General features: G+C 40.4%; 2 protein-coding genes across 2 annotated transcripts in view; both read left to right on the top strand.

Annotated features, from left to right (window-relative positions):
* The first annotated feature begins 3,575 nt into the window (after positions 1–3,575).
* hspa8 (heat shock protein 8) lies at positions 3,576–8,128 on the top strand. The gene is made up of 9 exons (XM_079804729.1): positions 3,576–3,688; positions 4,430–4,639; positions 5,144–5,349; positions 5,586–5,738; positions 5,980–6,535; positions 6,735–6,937; positions 7,017–7,215; positions 7,297–7,529; positions 7,638–8,128. Exons 2-9 carry the CDS (start codon positions 4,435–4,437, stop codon positions 7,833–7,835), a joined length of 1,953 nt encoding a protein of 650 aa, XP_079660855.1. The 5' UTR covers positions 3,576–3,688; positions 4,430–4,434; the 3' UTR covers positions 7,836–8,128.
* Positions 8,129–9,575: 1,447 nt separating this feature from the next.
* Positions 9,576–23,420, top strand: part of jhy (junctional cadherin complex regulator) — a gene marked incomplete at both ends in the record, with an annotated part of 31,474 nt that continues 17,629 nt past the window's right edge. Inside the window, 4 exons of the mRNA XM_079805226.1 lie at positions 9,576–9,907; positions 15,920–16,430; positions 21,160–21,264; positions 22,467–23,044. Coding sequence (XP_079661352.1) covers positions 9,576–9,907; positions 15,920–16,430; positions 21,160–21,264; positions 22,467–23,044 — 1,526 coding nt within the window. The remainder of the gene's footprint in view (positions 9,908–15,919; positions 16,431–21,159; positions 21,265–22,466; positions 23,045–23,420) is intronic.

Genomic DNA, 23,420 nt, shown 5'->3' with positions numbered 1-23,420 from the left:
AGGTGTTTAGTAGTGACGTTCCTTAAAGTTACACACAGATTTTCAGACTTTTGAACACATTTACCTCAAAATGATGGGCCTTATCTAGCTACTCACCATGAGCTATGAGAGAGAGGGTCACAGGAAAACTTCCTGGAAAAAATGTAGGGTTGTAGTTAAAATCAGCCTCAGCCAGTGGACTAAAACATACACTGTTTCGGTAGGGACATGAAAACGCGGGACACGTTTTTTGTGCTGGGCAATCGATGAATCGCAATTAATCGCATTCAAAATGAAAGTTTGTGTTTATATAATATGTGTGTGTGTGTGTGTTTGTGTGTGTGTGTGTGTGTGTGTGTGTGTACTCTGTATAATTATTATGTATACATAAATACACACACATGCATGCATATATTTAAGAAAATGTTACATAAATATTTATATTTATTTATAAGATAAATTATATAAATATGTATACAGTATATATATGCAAAAATTTCTTAAATAGATACATGAAGAAGTGTGTATTTATACATAATAATAATAATAATAATAATAATAATAATAATAATACACAGTAGCCTACACACAAACTTTTATTTTCGATGTGATTAATCGATTGCCCAGCACTAGTTTCTTTTTACATAAAGTTTCATGATTTACAAAGAACATATAAAATTATATATTTTTTAACTGAGTGAAAATATATTTTTAATAACAACAATGGAAAAATTACATCAATATCATTTTAGGGTTAGGATTTGGGACAGCACCCCCCAATTGAATGTCCCCAATAAATTAGGATTTTATATATATATATATATATAGTGAGGAAAATAAGTATTTGAACACCCTGCTATTTTGCAAGTTCTCCCACTTAGAAATCATGGAGGGGTCTGAAATTGTCATCGTAGGTGCATGTCCACTGTAAGAGACATAATCTAAAAAAAAATCCAGAAATCACTATGTATTATTTTTTTTAACTATTTATTTGTATGATACAGCTGCAAATAAGTATTTGAACACCTGTCTATCAGCTAGAATTCTGACCCTCAAAGACCTGCTAGTCTGCCTTTAAAATGTCCACCTCCACTCCGTTTATTATCCTAAATTAGATGCACCTGTTTGAGGTCGTAAGCTGCATAAAGACACCTGTCCACCCCATACAATCATGAAGAATCCAACTACTAACATGGCCAAGACCAAAGAGCTGTCCAAAGACACTGGAGACAAAATTGTACACCTCCACAAGGCTGGAAAGGGCTACGGGGAAATTGCCAAGCAGCTTGGTGAAAAAAGGTCCACTGTTGGAGCAATCATTAGAAAATGGAAGAAGCTAAACATGACTGTCAATCTCCCTTGGACTGGGGCTCCATGCAAGATCTCACCTCGTGGGGTCTCAATGATCCTAAGAAAGGTGAGAAATCCGCCCAGAACTACACGGGAGGAGCTGGTCAATGACCTGAAAAGAGCTTGGACCACCGTTTCCAAGGTTACTGTTGGTAATACACTAAGACGTCATGGTTTGAAATCATGCATGGCACGGAAGGTTCCCCTGCTTAAACCAGCACATGTCCAGGCCCGTCTTAAGTTTGCCAATGACCATTTGGATGATCCAGAGGAGTCATGGGAGAAAGTCATGTGGTCAGATGAGACCAAAATAGAACGTTTTGGTCATAATTCCACTAAACGTGTTTGGAGGAAGAAGAATGATGAGTACCATCCCAAGAACACCATCCCTACTGTGAAGCATGGGGGTGGTAGCATACATCATGCTTTAGGGGTGTTTTTCTGCACATGGGACAGGGCGACTGCACTGTATTAAGGAGAGGATGACCGGGGCCATGTATTGCGAGATTTTGGGGAACAACCTCCTTCCCTCAGTTAGAGCATTGAAGATGGGTCGAGGCTGGGTCTTTCAACATGACAATGACCCGAAGCACACAGCCAGGATAACCAAGGAGTGGCTCTGTAAGAAGCATATCAAGGTTCTGGCGTGGCCTAGCCAGTCTCCAGACCTAAACCCAATAGAGAATCTTTGGAGGGAGCTCAAACTCCGTGTTTGGCCAGGCCAGAAACCTGACTGATCTAGAGAAGATCTGTGTGGAGGAGTGGGCCAAAATCCCTCCTGCAGTGTGTGCAAACCTGGTGAAAAACTACAGGAAACATTTGACCTCTGTAATTGCAAAAAAAGGCTACTGTACCAAATATTAACATTGATTTCCTCAGGTGTTCAAATACTTATTTGCAGCTGTATCATACAAATAAATAGTTAAAAAATCATACATTGTGATTTCTGGATTTTTTTTTTTAGAATATATCTCTTACAGTGGACATGCACCTACGATGACATTTTCAGACCCCTCCATGATTTCTAAGTGGGATAACTTGCAAAATAGCAGGGTGTTCAAATACTTATTTTCCTCACTGTATATAGGATATATATATATATATTTATATATATATATATATATATATATATATATATATATATATATATATATATATATATATATATCCTATATACAGTGAGGAAAATAAGTATTTGAACATATATATATATATATATGAAGCTGACTGATACTTTAGATATTACTATGGGTTTCAATAGATAATAGAAGGATAGTAAACATCTTAGATTTGAATACTTGTTTTTTTATTTTTTTTATTTAAAAATGATTTTGAAATGTGTTTTTTTTGGTTGTGGGACAGCAGTTTGCTGTAGAATGGCCCATACATGCCCCAAACGGGCTCACTTTTTGATGTAACTTCCTCTTCAGTATTGTTTTAGACAAAAAAAGAAAAGAAAAGCATACTCATTAAATATTAAGATTTTTAGCACCTATATGTGAGTTTTCTATGTTTAGTGAATTCCATCAAATGTTGTGGACACTTCCTCATGTGTTTGTGTGTCTGATTCTAATTGTGCGTTCGTATCGCCACCTACTGGGATATTGTGCAATAGTTTATTCCTCTGATTAGTTTACTTTCGTTTAGTTTCATTCATATCCCTTTTCTGGATAATATAATACATTAAATAAAAAAATATTTGACACTCTGCCCCAAACATCGAAGCAAAGTATTACCAACCCATTGTAAAAGAGTTTGCATATTCAAAGATGTGCTCTATAGTTTAAAAAAGCTATAATCTACTCAAACTCTATTACAAATGGTATTATATAATGTAATGACTGATATAGTTTACTAGACACGACCTTACAGTTCCAAACCAAGGTCATTTAGATATGATTTATAGACCAAGATATGTATGCTATATTTGTCATTGTTTTATTATATTTATGTGCTTATCTTAGCGTAATCTACTAAGCGACGCCTTTTCCTTCGTCAAACATTTGTGTTTTGTGTGTATCATCGTCGAACTTCCAGTGAATTTCGTTCATATATACAGCAGGACAAACTGTTCCGCATTGAAAGCGGCAGTTGCGGCAAACCTGAGGGGGGATGGTCAGGATTTTTTTCTAACCAGTTTTATCTTCATTAGTGGGCGTGGCTACACTGAGTATTACGATTTTACATTGGTGCTTACAGGTTGAAGTCGAGTTATCTGAAATCTCATTGGCTCAGCCACCGGCAATAAATGCTGTTCTAGAACATTCGACCGGTCTCTCTTCTAAGCAAGGCGAGGCAGCTTGTCGCCATTCCAGCTCTCCAACCGGCATCTTCACACATCAAGGAAATTTCCAGCCTGGTAAGGTCTTTGTTCTGTCTTTCTCGAGGATATTGACTTTACAATATCACAGTAAAAACAGCTTCTCTGCTAGCACAGCGTTACCACTGTTTTGTTATTAAATTCAATTGAGAGGGCTGGATTTATTTTTATTTTTAACGTATATCGAATGTTTTCAGATATGCTGAACTCGTTAATAATGGTTCCGTTGTTGATTAATGTGTTTATACCGTTGAATTACACATTAAATGTGGTTTCACTTTCCCAGCCGGGTGTTTTGACGATTTTTTTCCCCCCTTATTTTCGACGAGAAAATCAGTCTGCTAAAGCTACTCGGTGTTACTACAGGCAAAATGTCTGAGAGAACAATACGTTAAATTTAAACCGCAGCCGGCACCTCGTGTAATCTTATCACGCGCCTCAACCGGCCTTAATGTTTGACTAGGTTTACATGGCCACACAATGCCGGGTATATCTTGTTTTCTTCTTTAAATGCTCGTGCTTTATTTATTAAAGTAACAAGAGGTTTGAAAAACGCATTTAGAACCGATTTTGATCCCGGTGATCCTGAATTTAGTGTTTGACCATCGAGTGTTCCAGGAACTCATACCACGTGGTCTGACTCATTTCCGCATGTGCTCCTGGCCTAGTATCGGCTTTGTGGTTTCACAGCAGCATGTTTGCTAATCGAAGAGGTCAGGATCACTTTCTGTACTTCAGACCACCCGACTCCATTTATTAATTTAAAAATTTGTTTTCCAGACATCATGTCCAAGGGACCAGCTGTTGGTATCGATCTCGGGACCACCTACTCCTGTGTAGGTGTCTTCCAACATGGAAAAGTTGAAATCATCGCTAATGACCAAGGAAACAGGACCACACCAAGCTATGTAGCTTTCACAGATTCCGAGAGATTGATTGGAGATGCTGCGAAAAACCAGGTCGCTATGAACCCCACCAACACAGTCTTTGGTAAGTAGTCATTTTATTAACCTTAAAGGGATAGTTCACCCAAAAATGAATATTCTGAATATGAATTTCTTTCTTCTGCTGAACACAAGATATTTGGAAGACTGTTTGTAACCAAGCAGAGCTACCATTCACTACCATAGTAGGGGAAAAAAATACTATGGTAGTCAATGGTTGCTCTATCTGCTTTTGTTACAAACATAATTTATAATATCTTATTTTGGGTTCAGCAGAACAAAGTAATTCATACATGTTAGGAGCAACTTGAGGGTGATTTAAATGATGAAAGAATATCCATTTTTGGGTGAACTATCCCTTTATTTCCAAAAATGATTCGCTATGATGAAGTTGATTCCTTACCATTCGTAGTTTCCACCAGAGGTTGAAAAACCAAAGATGGCCCAAGCACCTTCCTTGGATGTCTGAGCGAAATCTTTGCAAGGATGTTGTGTTCTTTTCAAACCTCTAAATGGTCTAAACATTATCTATTTCTTGTCCTCCCATTAGATGCCAAGCGTCTGATTGGCCGCCGGTTTGATGATGGCGTTGTTCAGTCTGACATGAAGCACTGGCCTTTTAATGTCATCAATGACAATACCCGTCCCAAGGTCCAGGTTGAATACAAGGGTGAGACCAAGTCTTTCTACCCTGAGGAGGTTTCCTCCATGGTCCTTACCAAGATGAAGGAAATTGCTGAGGCCTACCTGGGAAAGGTGAGCGATCCTTCAGTTCTTTGTCAAGTAGCTCTTTCCTTTAGACTCGATGTGCTTCGCTATGATGAAGTTGATTCCTTACCATTCGTAGTTTCCACCAGAGGTTGAAAGACCAAAGATGGCCCAAGCACCTTCCTTGGATGTCTGAGCGACCTGCACTATGCTTTATTTAAACTGTTGGTATTGGCTTTTGTTCCATGTGGCAACTAGCGTCTAAACTTGCACTCTCCTTGCAGACTGTCTCCAACGCTGTGGTCACCGTGCCTGCCTACTTCAATGACTCTCAGCGACAGGCCACCAAGGATGCTGGAACCATCTCTGGCTTAAATGTTCTGCGTATCATCAATGAACCGACAGCTGCTGCTATTGCTTATGGCCTGGACAAAAAGGTTAGTTAAACTTGCATGTCAAAAATAGCTTTATTAACTGGTGACCTCATGCAGTTCTTTTTAGCTTTAGTTTCGCTATGATGAAGTTGATTCCTTACCATTCGTAGTTTCCACCAGAGGTTGAAAAACCAAAGATGGCCGAAGCACCTTCCTTGGATGTCTGAGCGAAATTTGAGTATTTAGTGTTGTACGACTTATTGATGGCTGTGCAGATGCTTAACTCTTTTATTCCTCTTTTCAGGTTGGTGCTGAAAGGAACGTCCTCATCTTCGATCTTGGTGGTGGCACCTTCGACGTGTCCATCCTCACCATCGAGGATGGCATCTTTGAGGTAAAATCTACTGCTGGAGACACTCACTTGGGTGGAGAAGACTTTGACAACCGCATGGTGAACCACTTCATCACAGAGTTCAAGCGCAAGCACAAGAAGGACATCAGCGACAACAAGAGAGCCGTTCGCCGTCTCCGCACTGCCTGCGAGAGGGCTAAGCGTACCCTGTCATCCAGCACTCAGGCCAGTATCGAGATCGACTCCCTCTATGAGGGTATCGATTTCTACACCTCCATCACCAGGGCTCGTTTTGAGGAGCTCAACGCAGACCTCTTCCGTGGCACCCTCGACCCAGTTGAGAAGTCCCTTCGTGACGCCAAGATGGACAAGGCTCAGATCCATGACATTGTCCTGGTTGGTGGCTCCACTCGCATTCCCAAAATCCAGAAGCTGCTCCAAGACTACTTCAATGGCAAGGAGCTCAACAAGAGCATCAACCCAGATGAGGCCGTCGCCTATGGAGCAGGTGAGCTTTTTTGCACATTTTATTCTTCATGTTCACTCGCTATGATGAAGTTGATTCCTTTCCATTCGTAGTTTCCACCAGAGGTTGAAAGACCAAAGATGGCCCAAGCACCTTCCTTGGATGTCTGAGCGACTGTTGTCATTTTCTATCTGACCGTCTCAAGTTGCCCAAGGTTCTTATATTCACTCTTTTCTTTCAGCTGTCCAGGCTGCTATTCTCTCTGGTGACAAGTCTGAGAACGTTCAGGACTTGCTGCTGCTCGATGTCACTCCTCTGTCCCTTGGAATTGAGACAGCTGGCGGAGTCATGACCGTCCTCATCAAGCGTAACACCACCATCCCAACCAAACAGACTCAGACTTTCACCACCTACTCTGACAACCAGCCTGGTGTGCTCATTCAGGTGGGTGCCAAGAAGTTCTGAGTTAAGCGTTTTTCTCACTAAGCTCCCTTGGATCTCTAATGTTTTCTCCTCTTCTCAGGTCTATGAGGGTGAGCGTGCAATGACCAAGGATAACAACTTGCTGGGCAAGTTTGAGCTTACTGGAATCCCCCCTGCACCTCGTGGTGTTCCCCAGATTGAGGTCACCTTTGACATTGATGCCAACGGCATCATGAATGTGTCCGCCGTTGATAAGAGCACTGGCAAGGAGAACAAAATCACAATCACCAACGATAAAGGTGAATCTTTCTCTTCAGTGCTGAAATATTTCATTTGTATTTTACTGGCCACTTCAGAGGTTAACTAAAAGTGTATTTCAGGTCGTCTCAGCAAGGAGGACATTGAGCGCATGGTGCAGGAGGCTGAGAAGTACAAGGCTGAAGATGATGTGCAGCGCGACAAGGTGTCTACCAAGAATAGCCTGGAGTCCTATGCCTTCAACATGAAGTCCACCGTTGAGGATGAGAAACTGAAGGGCAAGATCAGTGACGAGGACAAGCAGAAGATCCTTGAAAAGTGCAATGAAGTCATCGCTTGGCTTGACAAGAACCAGGTAAGTTCTCCATTAGTTGAGACTCATGAGTTCAATCATGTGGCAATTTGATTACTTTTCTAAACTTTCATTGGCAAACCCAAAATGACTTTCGTCTGCTTTTTTTAGACTGCTGAGAGGGAAGAGTTTGAGCACCAGCAGAAGGAGCTGGAGAAGGTATGCAACCCCATCATCACCAAGCTGTACCAGAGTGCGGGAGGCATGCCAGGTGGAATGCCCGAAGGCATGCCTGGTGGCTTCCCAGGAGCCGGCGCTGCTCCAGGAGGAGGTGGATCCTCCGGCCCAACCATTGAGGAGGTCGACTAAGCCATTCCAGAGCCACTATTGCTACCTCCATAGCAATGTTTACTGTTGCCCTCTGTAGTTGGACTCTTCTAAAATGTTACTTTTGACTTTTAGTTGACTTCAACTTGCAGAGTGATTGTTGCAATTAATAAAAAAGGGGGATTAAGGGATCACATTTCCAGATCACAGGGAACAGATTTTCTACCTAGATTGCACAACCTATTTATCGACTTGTGAAATGTGATTTTCATAAGCTTTTTTCCAACTGCCTCAATGCTTTGAAGGAAATGAATAAAATTGTGACTTATTCCCAATGCTGCCTTCTGTCTTGGTTTTTTCTTTGCCTCATATCTTGTAGATTATGAATCTGTGTAATTTGGACTTTGACTGAAATGTTTAACTTCAATTTGCTTGACCTCTACTTTAAACTCTAAACTATCAGGGTTAAGTGTCACTATGTGCTAAGAATAGGCAACATTATCTTAATGCCCTGACATCTAACACCTGGCCTTTAAAGGATCACCAAAAATGAAACCTATAGTTTACTCACCCTCAAGCTGTTCCAAACTTAATTTCTTTGTGCTAAACATATATTTTGAATATTATGGACCCAATTGACTTCCATGGTAGGGGAGAAGATGCTATGGAAGTCAATGGGGTTGAACTGGTTACTGACATTATTTAAAATATCTTCAGCAGAAATGCATGTTTGGTACAACTTAAGGGGTGAGCATTTTTTTGGGGAGAACTCTTCAACTACACTGCCTTCAGTCTGCAATAGAAACAAGGGAAGTGGGGATATGCTGAATTTAAGGGAATATAGATCTTCCAGAGGTGCTTTTTGGTCTGTCAAAGACTTTTGAAATCAGGTTGAATACAAGTGGCAACTATCCATAAGGGCTTGTGTATATAAACCGCATGTCGCTGTTACTTGTTTTAATGCTCCATGACTTTTCCTTATGAAGCCTATGTCAGGGGTTTTCAAACTGGGGGGCCCTCCAGAAGTTTCTACTGGGATCCCCAGAAAATTTTAGTAAATAAAGACAAAACAAAATGGTTAGTGATTCATTTCTAAACGTTTCCCTCCTTTCTTGCTGTGTACATATTTTCCAGAATTGTATGTTTGCTTTACGTTTAATTATAAAAGTTGCTTTTACAAATATTTTTTAATTGAAAATGTTCTTCAGGTTTCCAACATTAAGTATTAAGTTTGGGGAAAAAAAATATTTGTTACACTATCAAACAATTTAATTTTTTTTTTTATACATATACGGATTTTAGGAAGGGTTTGGCATAAGGTTTGAAAACACCTGGCCTATTTAACGTATGTACACGTTAAATTATTTAAATGTATGCTTTTCGTCAACATGAGAAACCATGAAGTATTAAGTTTATTTGTCCGTCAGTTGGTGCTAGGAATAATTCTGCGCATGCGCGCTCACTAAAGGCGTCCAGGTCTCCACGGCAACAGTTTAGCAAACGAAACGTTACCTGGAAATGAACGTCTCATCTTTCGACATACATAGCAGGTAAAAATCAACAAATCCGGAGCAGATCAATGGATTTGTGTACGAGGTAAAGTTTTGATGCTGTTAAATTGATCACCGTTTAAGATGCCTACACACCGCAGTTACACAGCTGAATCGGAGTCAGTCAACAACCGAATGAACGATCAGCATTCAACGCAAACAACGTCGCTAGCTTAATTAAACTGAAAATAAACGTTTTACCACTACTAATGTTGATTTTGTTACATTAGCCATGAAGACGATAGTCTCACAGCAACACCGGCATGAGCTCAACGGGCCTGAGGCGCTGAAAAAAGTAAAATTTAACATGGTCAAAGACTCTAACGTTAGTCCAAGGGATAATGTGCCCGATTTACCGCTGATGTGGGATTCCCTGGAGTCAGATACTGAGAGTTTGGTGCAGGAGAAAGAGTACCAGCGAGAGCTTCAGGTGCGCACTGACCTCGTCTCAGCTGAGAACTCAACACATTGTGCTGAGACTGACAGCGAGGAAGAGCATCTTAATGTGTATGATAGTCTGGATCTGAAACCAAGACGAGTGAGCAGACCACATGAGCCACTGAGGTAAGACAACACCTCTAATAATAGCTGACATGGCATTTTCAAACAGTCTCCGACTCTCCTGTGATGTAAAATGCTATTTCAATTGTTGTACAGGAGGTTTTATGACTTCATATTAATTAAGAGACTAACTTACATTTGATATCTGTCACTATTTGAAAGGATAGTTAACTCAAAACATTAAAATTCTGTCATACTCACCCTCATGTCTTTCCAAATCAGTATGATTTTCTTTCTTCTGTGGAACATAAAGAAGATATGCAAGTTAAATGTAAGGTTTTTAATTGTTTGTTTTATTCACACAATGTAAGTCAGTAGTAAACAAAACTGTTTTGTTACCAACATTCTTCAAAACATCTTCTTTTGTGTACCAGAGAAGAAATAAAGGTATACAGGTTTGGAATGATGCGAGGTTGAGTAAATGATGACCATTATTAAAGGCACAATATGTAATTTTCACTGTTTAAAAAAAGAAAGAAAAAGTTGCCAGCCACTGCCAGGGGTTTTGATCATTTTCACAAAAATGTAATGGCCCAGAGAATATTTTGTTGTATGAATATATGAGCATGCAATATATCAAAAGAAAGAGCAGACACTCAGCTTTAAAAATGGCTCCAGCTCCAGGGTGTTAATAAAGGCCTTCTGAAGCGAATCGATGCGTTTGTGTAAGAAAAATATCCATATTTAAAACTTTATAAAGTAAAGTTTCGGCCGATCGCCTTCCATATTCAATTTATGGAAAAAGTGTTGAAAGTGCTTCTGCCGTTCATAAGGCTTCCGTTACCAGGTACGCCCGTCAGGCGTCACGTACGCATCTTGAATTGCGAGAAGGCACTTTCAACCAGGGCTCTGAACCGGTTCAAGGAACGAAAATGAAAACCGGAAACGAACGAAATTTTAAGAGGAACGAAAACGAAATCAAAATCAATTTGAATCGTTCTGAACAGAAACGTTAATTTGAAATGGCCATAATTATTTTATCGTTCTTTTAATATTTTAATTTGACAGTGACCAATCAGGAATGAGTAGTTCAGCATGTGACGTTGACGGATCAAGCGTGAGTGAAATGTCATCTATGAATCTACCGGTACGCAAGTCAGTATGAGCGCGCATTTTCATGCCTCAAGTACATTTCTTTCCCCGCTGAGGTCTACAATGAAAGCGCAGGTATTGGAGGACATTCTTTTCGTATGTTTAAATAAGCAGTACGGACTTTAAGCTCAAATAGTCTGATTTAGGCTAGTTTGTGGATTCCGTTTAAGCCTATCCAAGTAGGCTATAGCATCTATCAAACATTTTTCCTATAGTCTTTCAGATTGCCAATACAGGACAGGTCAATGTTTTCTATAGACGGTTGATGCTTCGTATTAAATGGTATGTTATATTAAATGATCAAGCTTTATTAGCTGACTGAATTTGATTATGTGATGCAAGGACGTGTTGCGCAGTGTTTGCTTTGAAATTAGCAGTTGACGGTGCATTAAAAGAGCAATGGTTATCCAGTTTATTTATTCTTTATTCATGCAATTTTTAAAACAAGTCGTGTTGAAAAAAAGTTATGTACAAAGAATGTTTTCACTCTTCTGAAAAGAATTAGGCATAAGAGGGCCACTTTAGATTGTCTAACGCTCCATTAAAACAGGTCAATATTTGTCCCGCTGTTTATGCTTTGTAATTAATGCATGTATTTCTGTTGTGGTTTTAAAAATTTTATGAAATAAATATTCAAGTTTAATTACCATGCGTATTATTATTATTGAGTGAAAAATAAGTCTATTTATACATATTTGTATAGGCTAAATTAAAATAACGTTATTAACCGGTATTTTTTCAAATTAAACCGTTTTCGGAACAGTAATGTTTAATGAGGAACGTAAAAACGGAAACGCTATAATATCGATTCTGCTCGGAGTGAACCGATTGATATTTTTTTCCATTTTTAAGCCCTGCTTTCAACACTTTTCCACGGAAGGCGATCGGCTGGAGCTTTACTTTATAAAGTTTTAAATATGGATGTTTTTCTTACACAAACGCATCGATTCGCTTCAGAAGGCCTTTATTAACACCCTGGAGCCGTGTGGAGCACGTTATTCGACGGACAGATGCTTTTTTTTATGGACTTCAAAAACAGAGCAACTAGTGATGCACCGAAATGAAAATTCTGGGCCGAAACCGAAAATGTAGAATGCACAAAAACGAAATTGAAGCCAAAAATGGCTTCTTTTAAAAACGTATATATCATATAAATTGCTTGAATTTAATAGATCGGAAATGAAGAAAAATCCCGAAACAATAGAATAATCAACTTTTATTAAGTTACATAACAAAACCTAAAACATTTGTAACAATAAATATAAATAATAATACCAAATAATATTATTCTTCAGGTTTTATGTTACATCAAATAATAAAAAAAATTTTAACAGTTGTGCAAAAAAAGCTCCACAATTATCTGAATAACTGCACACAAAATCACAGAATGGTTCTCATTAAGAACATGAGGTGCTGCACTGAATAGTCTCTCACTGTCTGTGCTGGTGCTTGGGGCAGATGAAATAAAGTGTCACACCTGCGTGCAATCTGCGCAAGCAATGTAAAGCGGCCTTCGTTCGCACGCCAGTAGTCAAGGGGATTGTCGCTTCTGGCAATGGGTAGTTCAGCTATACGTCTCTATTTGTGCCGTACCATGAGTGCAGCGGCGCAATGATATTACGCAGCGCCTGAAAATAGGCTAACTTCCGTCAACATAACCAACGTGACAACCTGCTGGCACAGAGAGTGCTGGGGAATATTTTCAGGTGCTGTGTAATATCATTGCGCCGCTGCACTCATGGTACGGCACAAAGTTCCTTGATCATTACGCAGGAATGAGAGAATAGTTCCTAGCCATATCGGCCTAGAAAATCACAACTTTTCATTTTCCGTCGGTTTTAGTACACGATGTAACTACACACATCACAACATGTAAATAGGAAAATGTTGACGTTATTTTGTCACTTATTGAGCAGTAGTTTAGCTGGAGCCGTGCTGCTTAGGGCCCCATTGGCCACCAGGGGGCCCCCAAGAGCACAATAAATTACCATCCGGCAATGTTATTTTATGATGATTGAAATCGCGAAATGGCCTTAATTGTTTAAGTTTTCTAATATATGAACGGATTGATTCAGCGCTGCACGAGCTCGCAGCGCCATCGGCTGGACACTATTCACTTGTTAGCCAGGGTTCAAAGTCCAAGTGCAAGAAAATACGCCTCGTCAGTTGCCCGGTAACCTTTTTATGAATGGATGGATTTGAGAATGCGCTATGGTTTAGTGCGAATATCTTGTCTGACGTGCTGCATGTTTTGGACAGAGTAGCCTACACTATATAGCTTCCAGTTTCTCAGTAAATGTTTTTCTGCAAGTGCTATATCGTCCCCTTGGAATTATAAGTTGTATAGCCTACATCTTGGACATTTTTATTTAGAAAATAAAAAGGTTCTTTCTACACGGTCGAATGGAATGCAAAAAAATAAAAGCTCTGTTTAATGTTTGAGAGAAATCAACATGTCTTGTTTTTAAAAGAAGTCTCTTCGGCTCAGCAAGGCTGCATTTATTTGATTCAAAATACAGTAAAAACAGTAATATTGTGAAATAATTTTATAATGTAAAACAGCTGTTTTCTATGTGAATATATAGTAAAGTGTAATTTATTCCTGTGATCAAAGCTGAATTTATCATCATTACTCCAGTCTCCAGTGTCACATGACCCTTCACTAATCATTCTAATGATGATTTGATGCTCAACAAACATTTATGATTATCAGTGTTGAAAACCGTTGTGTACAAGGTTTTTAGGATTTTTTTGAAAGCTTTCTATTTCCGAGAAATGCTGTTCTTTTTAACCTACTATTCATCAAAGAATCCTGGGGAAAAGTGAGCATATTCAGCATTAGATAATACTTTTAAAAAAGTACATATCCCAGTCTGAACTGTAGTACTGAGACTTTGAATATTAACACCTGACCACTCTTGTGTGTTTGCTACTGTTACAATAAAAACCGTATAAGGGAAAAAACATGCCAGGCAGACATGATGTAAGCAATACAGCTAAATATTAACATTGATACTGGGTGTGCAAATGATCAAGAATTTACATTAGTCAGTCGTATTGGTGGCACAGAGGGGTCCCCAAATAAAATGATGCTTAGGGCCCCATAAGGGCTTGGGCCGGCCCTGCGTTTACCTCCAGTCTTTGTGCTAAGCTAGGCTAGCGGTGTGTGCGTCAGACAGGCACGTTATGGCACGCATGGAGATGAGAATGGTATGTATGGACCCAAAAAGTTTACGTTTTAAAGTTACCTGTAATTATGGGTGTCACCCAGAGATCAAAATACAGAAGAATGAGCCGAGCAATAAACGTACTAAGATCATAACTGTCTCATTAAGGTGTGCTACTCGACTATTGTTCATTCAATTTAATTAATGTACTTTATATTTTAACATGTGAAAGGTAGGTAAATGTATTAAATGGACTAAAACAGGCAATAGAGACAAGCATTCATGTATTAGGTTGTAGAGCCGTGTATCAATGAGAGTGAATTGCCTATTGAATGTCCCTCTGTTTTGAATGTCAGGTTTAGCTTCTGTTGCCGAGATAGACTGAATAAACAATGGCAATACCCGAAAACACTAAATGAATCACCAATAAAACGACTGAGCTTTTTGTGTTTGGCTGCTCTGCAAACAGCCGAGATGACTGACAGCTTTTATTCACATGTCTAATAGATAATGACAGTCTTTGAAAATGATGTTTGCGCTTGCATTTTAATTGAACCCGAAATACCCACTAATTTTTGTACTTTCCAAACAAGTGCCCTCATTTAGGGGAAATTAGATTTTTAGTTTGCAGGACGTTACCACAATAAGGTCTCATTCAGTAGTCTGTTAAAAAGCGGTTGCTTTGTTGCCAATGAATGAACGAGCTCTCTGCGCTGCCCGAACACAGATTGCTGGAATCTGAAGTGTGGATCACCGCATCTGTCTCCACTCCTTCATCTCCAGACCAACTGTTGTGTCCGCCACTCAAAATCTGCCTCGGGATGAAAACGGGAGGCGTTTGTTTGAATTTTTTGCAGATTGATAGCCGATGCGCCGAAGAGGTGCTTAACCCCACGCATAGTTTTTTTCATGGTTATGGCGAACCTCGACAAAGACTTTATTGTCGAAGCGAAGCAGCTCCCTCATCATATTTCCATGCTCAAGAATGAAATCCTCCGAATGAATGGCATGCAGCAATATTTGGCATAATATCATTGAGATCTAATAACTACCCATTTAGTTTACATCCTCTTTACCGCACACATTGTCTTTAAAGAGACTCAAGTGTCGCATTCACATTCAGAATGAAATGAGCTGAAAGCAATAGTCTGCGTTTCCTATTGGATTTAATTCATTTATATTAGCACAAGAGAGACTTTGCATGTTAAAGACCCCGTCACAGCTGCGAGCCCGCGACGCATTCTCAAGACCACGTCGGTGGAATCATTACAGAGCCATTCCTTGCCCTTTGCCCTCATTGGCTGAAGTGCCATGCATCCAGGCAGCCTCATATTTGGCATCATATGTGAAGAGCATCTTGTACTATTCAGAGGCACACAACAAAGAGGCACTCTTCTAATTATTTTAATGAGATCTTTTCATCCAATGATGCTAGGAGCACATTAGGTTGTAGTTTGAACCTATTTCATATGTTTGAATTAGCCATTTGCAAAACTATCCCCAAATTGTGGTCTTCAGACCCATAGTCATTAGAGGTAAGAGAAGGCGGTGGGGGGGAGAGACTACAACACGCTATTACAATTTCGCTTCGGCCGAGAAGTGTAGCTGATTTTTTTCCTTGTGTTTTGATGGCTGTTTGAGGCATTCAGGCGGTCTTGCTGACAATGCCGAAAACACTAAATGAGACGCAGCCAGCCTGCTCTTCAATTTGAAGCTAAGTGTTTATGACTTATTAACTCTTTTTGAAATATTTCAGACAAACCCCGCCTGAAGATGAATACGCATACTTGCGTTACGACCCAAACTGGAGGAAGAATCAGGAAGGGGCTCAGTTTCTCAACCAGCTAACTGGGAGACTTTCTCTCGACTCGTCTGAAGATAGTATTGAACCTTTGGAGAACAGTAGCAGACAAGATTATGTCGTTGTCAGAAATCCACCCACAGTTCAGATGGAAAATGATTTATCCCAGCCACCATCATCTCCTTTCCGCCTGCACCCACAACAGGAAGACAGTCTTGATTCCCCCGGATCAAAAAGTTCTTGCATGTCCTCTGAAGGCACACCATGGGATGATGGAGAGCACCTGAATGTCAAATCAGTTTCCCCCCAGAAGACAAGCTCTCGACATCTTTCTGATCCGAGGCCAGTCAGAGCTAAGGAAGACATTGTGGAGCGTAACAAAGCTACTCTTGGTATCAACACACTTAAGCGGGGGTCTTACCTGAAAGCTCACCAGCAGAAGGATAGACCAGATGAAATAAAGCAAGTAAGTATTTTTGGAACATTACCTCCATATATTTCTCTCCTCTGGGTATTCCATGATTCAGTTTAGCTTATACCATATTAAACTAATTGTTTGAAAGCATTGGTGACCGAATTGAAATCTCATGGCTAACCACTAGGGGGTGGACTAACACAGCATACAGTCAATGCTTCCTCAACGTCAGGCCCAAGGCTAGTGTTATTCCATAGACATTTTCATGATGACTCCATTTGTAAAATCCTTTTTTAATTACCCATTATCCTGAATTAATTATGGTTTTTTAAATGTAATTCACCATTCATTTCAATAACTACATAATGACTGTATGTCATTGCTGTTAGTAGTACTTTTATTTTTGTATTCATATTTAAGTCTTCCCGATTCCTTTTTAAGTATTCGATTGTGTATAGATGCACAAACAAGGCCATATCATGACCTGACCTTTATCTTTTAATCTGAATAAGTGACCTTGGTGTTTTCATTGCTCCTGGTTTTAAGGAGACCACACTGCCTGTGTCACGGAAATTAATTTGGCAGTCTTCAGATGGAGCAGATAGAAGAGAATGAATCGTGTCTGTCTATGTAGTGCCTATTATGAGTTGATCTGCACAACAGTGGCCGTTAAGAACATCAGAGGGGCATGGTTACCAATAGGCTCTTAGTTATCAGTGCACCTGGCCCAGGGTATAATTGGCAGGGTTGGCTTGTCTGCACACTGCGGCCCATGTGTATTTGCTACATTTAAGACCTTACCCAGCCCATCTGAGCCCAGTCCCACCTTAATGTCTCACATCAGCTGCATTAGCATAGTGAAGAGCCGTTAGCATTGTGACATGGTAAACAGAGCAAAGCTTTAGACGGTGCCCTGAATGCACCAGCGGTGCCCTGGTATGAATTCAGTGCATTGTCTTTCCAAGAAATATGGTGCACTGTCAAGTTCCATTTACTAGGCAGCATTGTAAGCCTTAAAGAGGCGGCTCATTGAAAAATGGTCATTTTGAGTTTATTTTTCATGTCCCTGGAAAAAGAAAAGTGGATTTCCCCAAGAAAACAAGGATATATTCCACGTAGCCTTGTTTATTTAGAGTAAATATCAGTCAAGATAATGTAAAAAGATTACGAGATGCTCTTAAACCCATATAGATTTTTTGAAAAGCCATTGAAAGGGATTGGCAGATATGGATAACTCGGCGTCAACAGGTTGTAATACTTGAAATTTCATGTATTATTCCAAGAGCGTAAACAAATGTTTGTTCATGAAAAATATCTGTCGGATCCATTTCAAGGATTTGTTTAAATAATGCACATAATATTTTCAGTATTTTTTATTTTTTTATGCACGGCACATTAATGTCTAAAATCTGTCAATAAATCAGTTCCACATGGCAGATTATCATACAACAAGGCTTTTGCGGTACAACATAACACCTGAAGAGCCATCAGAATGCTTCGGCCACTTGGTTAAAGTTTTGCTTTTTTTGTCATTTGCCTACTATGAGAGCGAGAGCACAAAACCTCATGCCTTGTGTTCGTTATGTAGCTAAGCGCCTGTTCGTAAATTTGATACAGCCTTTACTTTTGCCCTTTTTTGTGGCCCTGTTTCCTTCAAAGGGAATAAAAAGCCCCTCAGCTCCCATCAGTTTTCAACATCATTATCGGGGCGCGTCTGTTGGGCTTTTAAAAAGCCACTATTTACTCTTTCACAAACCCCTAACTCCTGATAATTAGCAGTGTTATTAAATGTACACAATCTCATAATGCACCAACTTCCTACCGGCGTGTGTGGGAGTGATGATGAGCTCCAGCAGAGACCCCTTTGATAAAGACAGAAGTAGCAGTGCAATCTTCTGCCATTGCACTCAGCCCCAATCCCTCGTCATCCCCCAGACCCTCACTTCAAAGCCAGAAACATAATGTACAATCTCTTAATAGCTCTAGACCAAGGCTCCGCGGCTCTCTGCCACTGTATACCCTACCTCAGTGTAAACACCTAATCAAGATTGCCTGGGCGGTCACAATAGCAACCAAATGCAATTCAAGAATTGCGGCCCTTTGAAGTCTTCATCGCAAAAGCTGTGTTTCCCAGTCTTGAGGAAAATGGCAAGCTCCAATCGCCTGACTTTGTTGTGCCACGTCTCGCCCCAAGAGGCAATTACGGGCCCCAATTTAACAGAATAGATATTACACAGCTTATGAAGCTCAAAATGCAATTTTGTTTGATCATTTCCTCAATTTGATTGAGATTATTAAAATGGCAGACAAAAGGCAGTGGTCGTGGATGGGGCAGAGGTTGTGGCCTGCTGCGGCTAAGAGGACATGAAGGGCAGGTCTGTGATGTCTGCTACTCACACACCTGTTACAGCACAGCTCAATCTCTCTACTCGAAATGATACTTGCCCGATACAGGAAAATGAGCTGGATGCGCAGCCTCCTATTAACCGTGCATCATAACAAACAACGGATATTGCAATGCATTTTTGCCCCGATAGATATTTTCATTTATAATGAGGACCACTACTATGAACATTTGCGCATTGCCTGGTCGTTGTTTTGCAATGCTGTTTTTGGTGCGATTTCCAAACTTTCGGTTTTTCAACAAACAAGCCATTTTGCATTTAAAAGACGTCTAATGCCGACCAAACACAGCCCTGACGTCTAGGCTAAAACAAGGCAAAATTTGTAGCCTGACAAGCCAGACCCACATCAAGGTGTTGGGTCTGGGAACGCACCATTGGCAGGGCTCAATCCGAGGGGCGGGACAAACGGTTGTCTTTCAAATTCCCTCTGCACGCAATAGGATAGCGCTACAACCAACCAGAGCAACGAAGGTGAAGCGGAGCTAGTTGATAGATTAAACTTTCGCCGTATCCGGTCGGTAAAACTCAGAACACATCTTCCTTTCTTAAGAATGACTTCAGTGCCGTTCTTTGTTCTTTTCTCAAAGAAAATCTTAACTCCAAGTCTTCCAGAGTCGCGGCCAAAGCCGATTCGAAAGGCCGCTGTTCGCCAGCTTCTTTGTTTACAAGTAGCACGCGGAACCATAGATAAACATAATAAAGGCTAGATGTCTTACGGCGAAGTCTCTAACATCATCACCGGCGGCCATCTTGTCACAGGCAGGGCTCTGTGGTGCCTGATGTAAGGCGAGTGATCTGCACGAACACAAATACTCTTATCTCACTGAAATCTTGACGGATTTACAAATGGTTTGGTTTCTTACAAACGTTATTAACGTGGCTATAATTATGGATGCTTGAACAAATTATGAATAATTTTTCATAAGTATGCAGTGTCATAACTACATCTCTGACGTTTATAACGAACCAAACAGTTTGAAAATCGGTAGAAAATTGAGCAAGTTATGGTTATTTAAAAAGTGCAAGCACCATGAAAACAATGTTACGAGTGAGCGAGCTGCCTGTGACAAGATGGCCGCCAGGTGCGGACGTCCACCTCCATTGGCCAGCAGTGCAGACGAGATATCTAGTCTTTATTATGTATATCTACGCGCGGAACCGCCGCAACTCTGCCGTCATTATGTTAAGCCCGCCCACCGACTAGTCATCTAGAACATGAACATGTCAAAGAAATGAAACCAAACACCTTGTAATCACTTTGCTTACATGATGGAATATCATAAACCTAGCAAGTTATTTTGGCAAACACGACATGTAACCAAATTCAAGGTCATTTCGACTAGAAGTGGGTTACTCATAACCGGACTATATCGGTTTTATAGTTAACTGAGACGGTGAAATGACGTCTATTGCTGCTGGCTCAATTTCACACAGTCTAATTGCTGTATAAAAATATGAACATCCATCTGTCCATCCATACGTCCATCCATCTGGAAGCACTAATTGAAGGTTTGGTGTTTTCCCCTAACAAATAACTGTCCACGTCTCCCAGTAACGTTGAAGGCTGTTCGCAAATCAGTTCCTTGCGCACATGGCCTTTCGCTAAATACATGGACCAGCATGGCTGCCTGTTTATTGATGGATATGTTACAACTCAATCCACTCAGTGCTGCATGTGTCTCTTTGACCTTCCTCTATTCACGCTTTCAGAATTAACTGCATGCATTCAGGGACGCCGCAAGCTGTCAATACCATCGATCGGTGAGAATTGTCCTCAGCAGCCAAAGTGACTGGAAGTTTACTAAATGATTTTCATTACAGCATTAGCTGTAGATATTCCGCCTCTGAACGGGTGCATTAAGAAAAATTGAGAGAGTGCACTGATGTAACGTGGATGTATCTAGACACTTATCTCCGAACTGCTTCGAGAGAATCATTTTAAAGAGAATCAATAGAACACTCTTCTAGACACATGTAGGTCAGCTCAGAGGAGCTGTGGTTCGTAATTAAGAATGAAAAGTTGATCATCAAAAGTCGATTGAATTAAGTTTGCCAGACACTCAGGGTCGAATTATTTTATTGAGAAGCCTGACTGGCTCTGTTTTTGAGTTGGTGGATTATAAGTTACAGTTTTCAGCACATGTTGACACCACGCGCGGCATGTAATTTATCGCCCGGCCGTTTCTTCTCATTCTCACGGATGTCTTTGTTTCGCTCTCACGGTGCACAGTTCACGCCTGTTGTTTGCAATCAATACTTGAATATAAATGTGAGGCGAAATAATAGCATTTCATCTACATGGCAACAGGTGATTTGTTAAAAGGAGGTTTATCAAGCAGTCACTCCCCTGACCCTTCTTTCTTCTCTTCCCACAGCCCAGGAAAACCTCTTACGAGACTATCAACACTTGTAGCCCGGAGAGTCAAGACAATGTCCGGGATCCCGAGCTGATGTGGCTCCAAAAAACACAAAAACTGAAGGTAGAGCTCACTTTATTGATTCCATCCATCTCTATCTGTGAAGACGTAGGTGGGGCTGCTTGGCACAATCCATTGGCCTAATGCATAACAGTCTGCGAGGGCTTCCTCTCAAGATGAAAATGTCTGCACAGTGGGCACACTGTCACCCGGGATTTCATTTCTGCTGTGATGGACGCAATTTCTGATAGAGTTGTTCAGGCACAATGGAGCCTCTGAAATGTCTTGAAAAGGAGCCTGTGCCGAGGAAAGAGGGGGAATGGAGAAGCATCATTATTTTGAGCACTTGAACGGTCACCTTAATGCCGGCAAGCAGAGGAGTGTAAATATTTTCCCATTAAGAATGGTGCAAGCTGGTGTTGGCTAAATCAGAGGCATTACATGCTGAGGCACAGCCCCAGACCGCACAAGAATAATGTCCGTCGGTCCCCCGTGCATGCCAGGCTCACCACAAAGAAACATTATATAAATGCTCCTGTCTTTCTTTCCTCTCGGTCATGACAATAGCCATGAAGCCACGGTTATATAAGGGCATATCTCTGCTCAATGGGATGGATTCTTTTAGCCCTTGCCCTGACATATTTAGAATAAGAGTGCGTGGGACGCTGTCGTCAAAACCTTTGTGATGCTTGTATTTGTAATTTCATTTTTAAGGGGCATTATTTTGTGCAAATGGATTTTGCTCAAAAGAGCCCTCGTCATATTTGGGGAAAGTATTTCATTTATGCTAATATCATTCTTTTGTGCCTTCAGACTTTGAAAAACAACATCCAAAACGCAGCTTCATGTCATCTTAACTCAGAATCCATTTGGTCAGATTGTTGGCTTGCTTAGTTGGGGTTTAAAAGACACTTAATATTCAGCAGTATGATCAATTATTATTACAACTGCTATTAAACTGATCTGAATCATCACTAAATGGACTTGAGCTGAATATTGACACTGCTTATAGCTGAATTGAACTTGTTTCATAATTGATGACAACAAAACTAACTTGAGATGAATAATGACACTTGTCTTTTTAGAGCTGCTTTACTGCAGAATTTGTCTCGTATTTGATAACGTTTGCATCACTGATTCTTGTAATTTTCCTGTTTATGACTCTGAAGGTGCTTTAAAACAATCTGCATTGTATAAAGTGCTATGTAAGGTTTCTTGACTTGAGATTTTAAATAAATCTTAATTGCCCCCCCTAATTATAACAGAGCCATAAAGAGAGGAAGGAACCGAAGAGGAGGGAGCGAACCAGCAACCACCAAGATCAGCTCAAGCCATCCGTTCCTGAATCCAAACCCAGAGCGCAGCTTAAACCCCATACAGAGAGACACGTCATCAGCGTTGATGACCTACCGCAGGACTCTAAGGAAACTCCAGTGGCCTACACCCATGACCCACCACAACACCAGTCTGGACTTCCATCTCACACTCCATCTCATGCTCCACCAACCGTCAACCTTAACATAAACCTCCACACACCTGCCAATCCAGCACAGCCACTGAATCTTTCTCAGAAAGAGACGATTTTGTCTCTTGTTTCTAAAGCACTGCAATGGGACAGGCCTGATCTGTTTAACCCGCCCTTTTTACAACCAGGTTATCACCATTCTGTGCTTCCTAATTCAGAAGGGCAGATGGGATTGGCTCCAAAAGCAGTTGTATCTTCCCCAGCCCCCCACTCTGGAGTGGTACATGCTGTGGACAGAAGTGTTCCTCAGAGGCATGCTGGGAAACCTCTTACCAATGCATTTGAAAATTCATCATTCAGGAATCACAACAGACTCAGGCAAGTCCACAAACATACTTCATGCAAGTATGCCAACACAAACCCACAGTATTTAGTATGTATGTTCATACACTATATTGTTTTTAAAGCTGAGGTGTGTCGTTTTTAGTGGATGCTTGATGACGGTCATATTTTGTCCTACCTGGTAATTTATTAAAAATGCATTACAGATTCAATTGATACATAATGACTTCAGTACACACATTTTATAATGATTTGTTTTTGTGTGTGAGCAGCATTAAGTAAAAAATGTCCGGGTGATACAACTGTTGTGATGTCATATTGAAGAAAAATAATTACCATAAATTATTAAGGAAAGAAACACACAAAACAGGAATATAATTGAGAGAACCTCTGCAGACCCTCATGAGTGTGG

The sequence above is a fragment of the Gobio gobio genome (genome assembly GCF_949357685.1).
Source record: "Gobio gobio genome assembly, chromosome: 22".
In the NCBI taxonomy this organism is placed as follows: domain Eukaryota; kingdom Metazoa; phylum Chordata; class Actinopteri; order Cypriniformes; family Gobionidae; genus Gobio; species Gobio gobio.
The sequence above is the reverse complement of the archived record's forward strand: the minus strand, read 5'-3'. Positions and strand labels throughout refer to the sequence as shown.

What these genes read in the sequence shown, in the direction of transcription:
- hspa8 (XM_079804729.1), top strand. Translation starts at nt 4,435, where the DNA reads ATGTCCAAGGGACCAGCTGTTGGTATCGATCTCGGGACCACCTACTCC. An exon ending in AGCCTGGTGTGCTCATTCAG is followed by an intron (nt 6,938 to 7,016) that starts GTGGGTGCCAAG and finishes TCCTCTTCTCAG; the next exon opens with GTCTATGAGGGTGAGCGTGC. An exon ending in CTTGGCTTGACAAGAACCAG is followed by an intron (nt 7,530 to 7,637) that starts GTAAGTTCTCCA and finishes TGCTTTTTTTAG; the next exon opens with ACTGCTGAGAGGGAAGAGTT.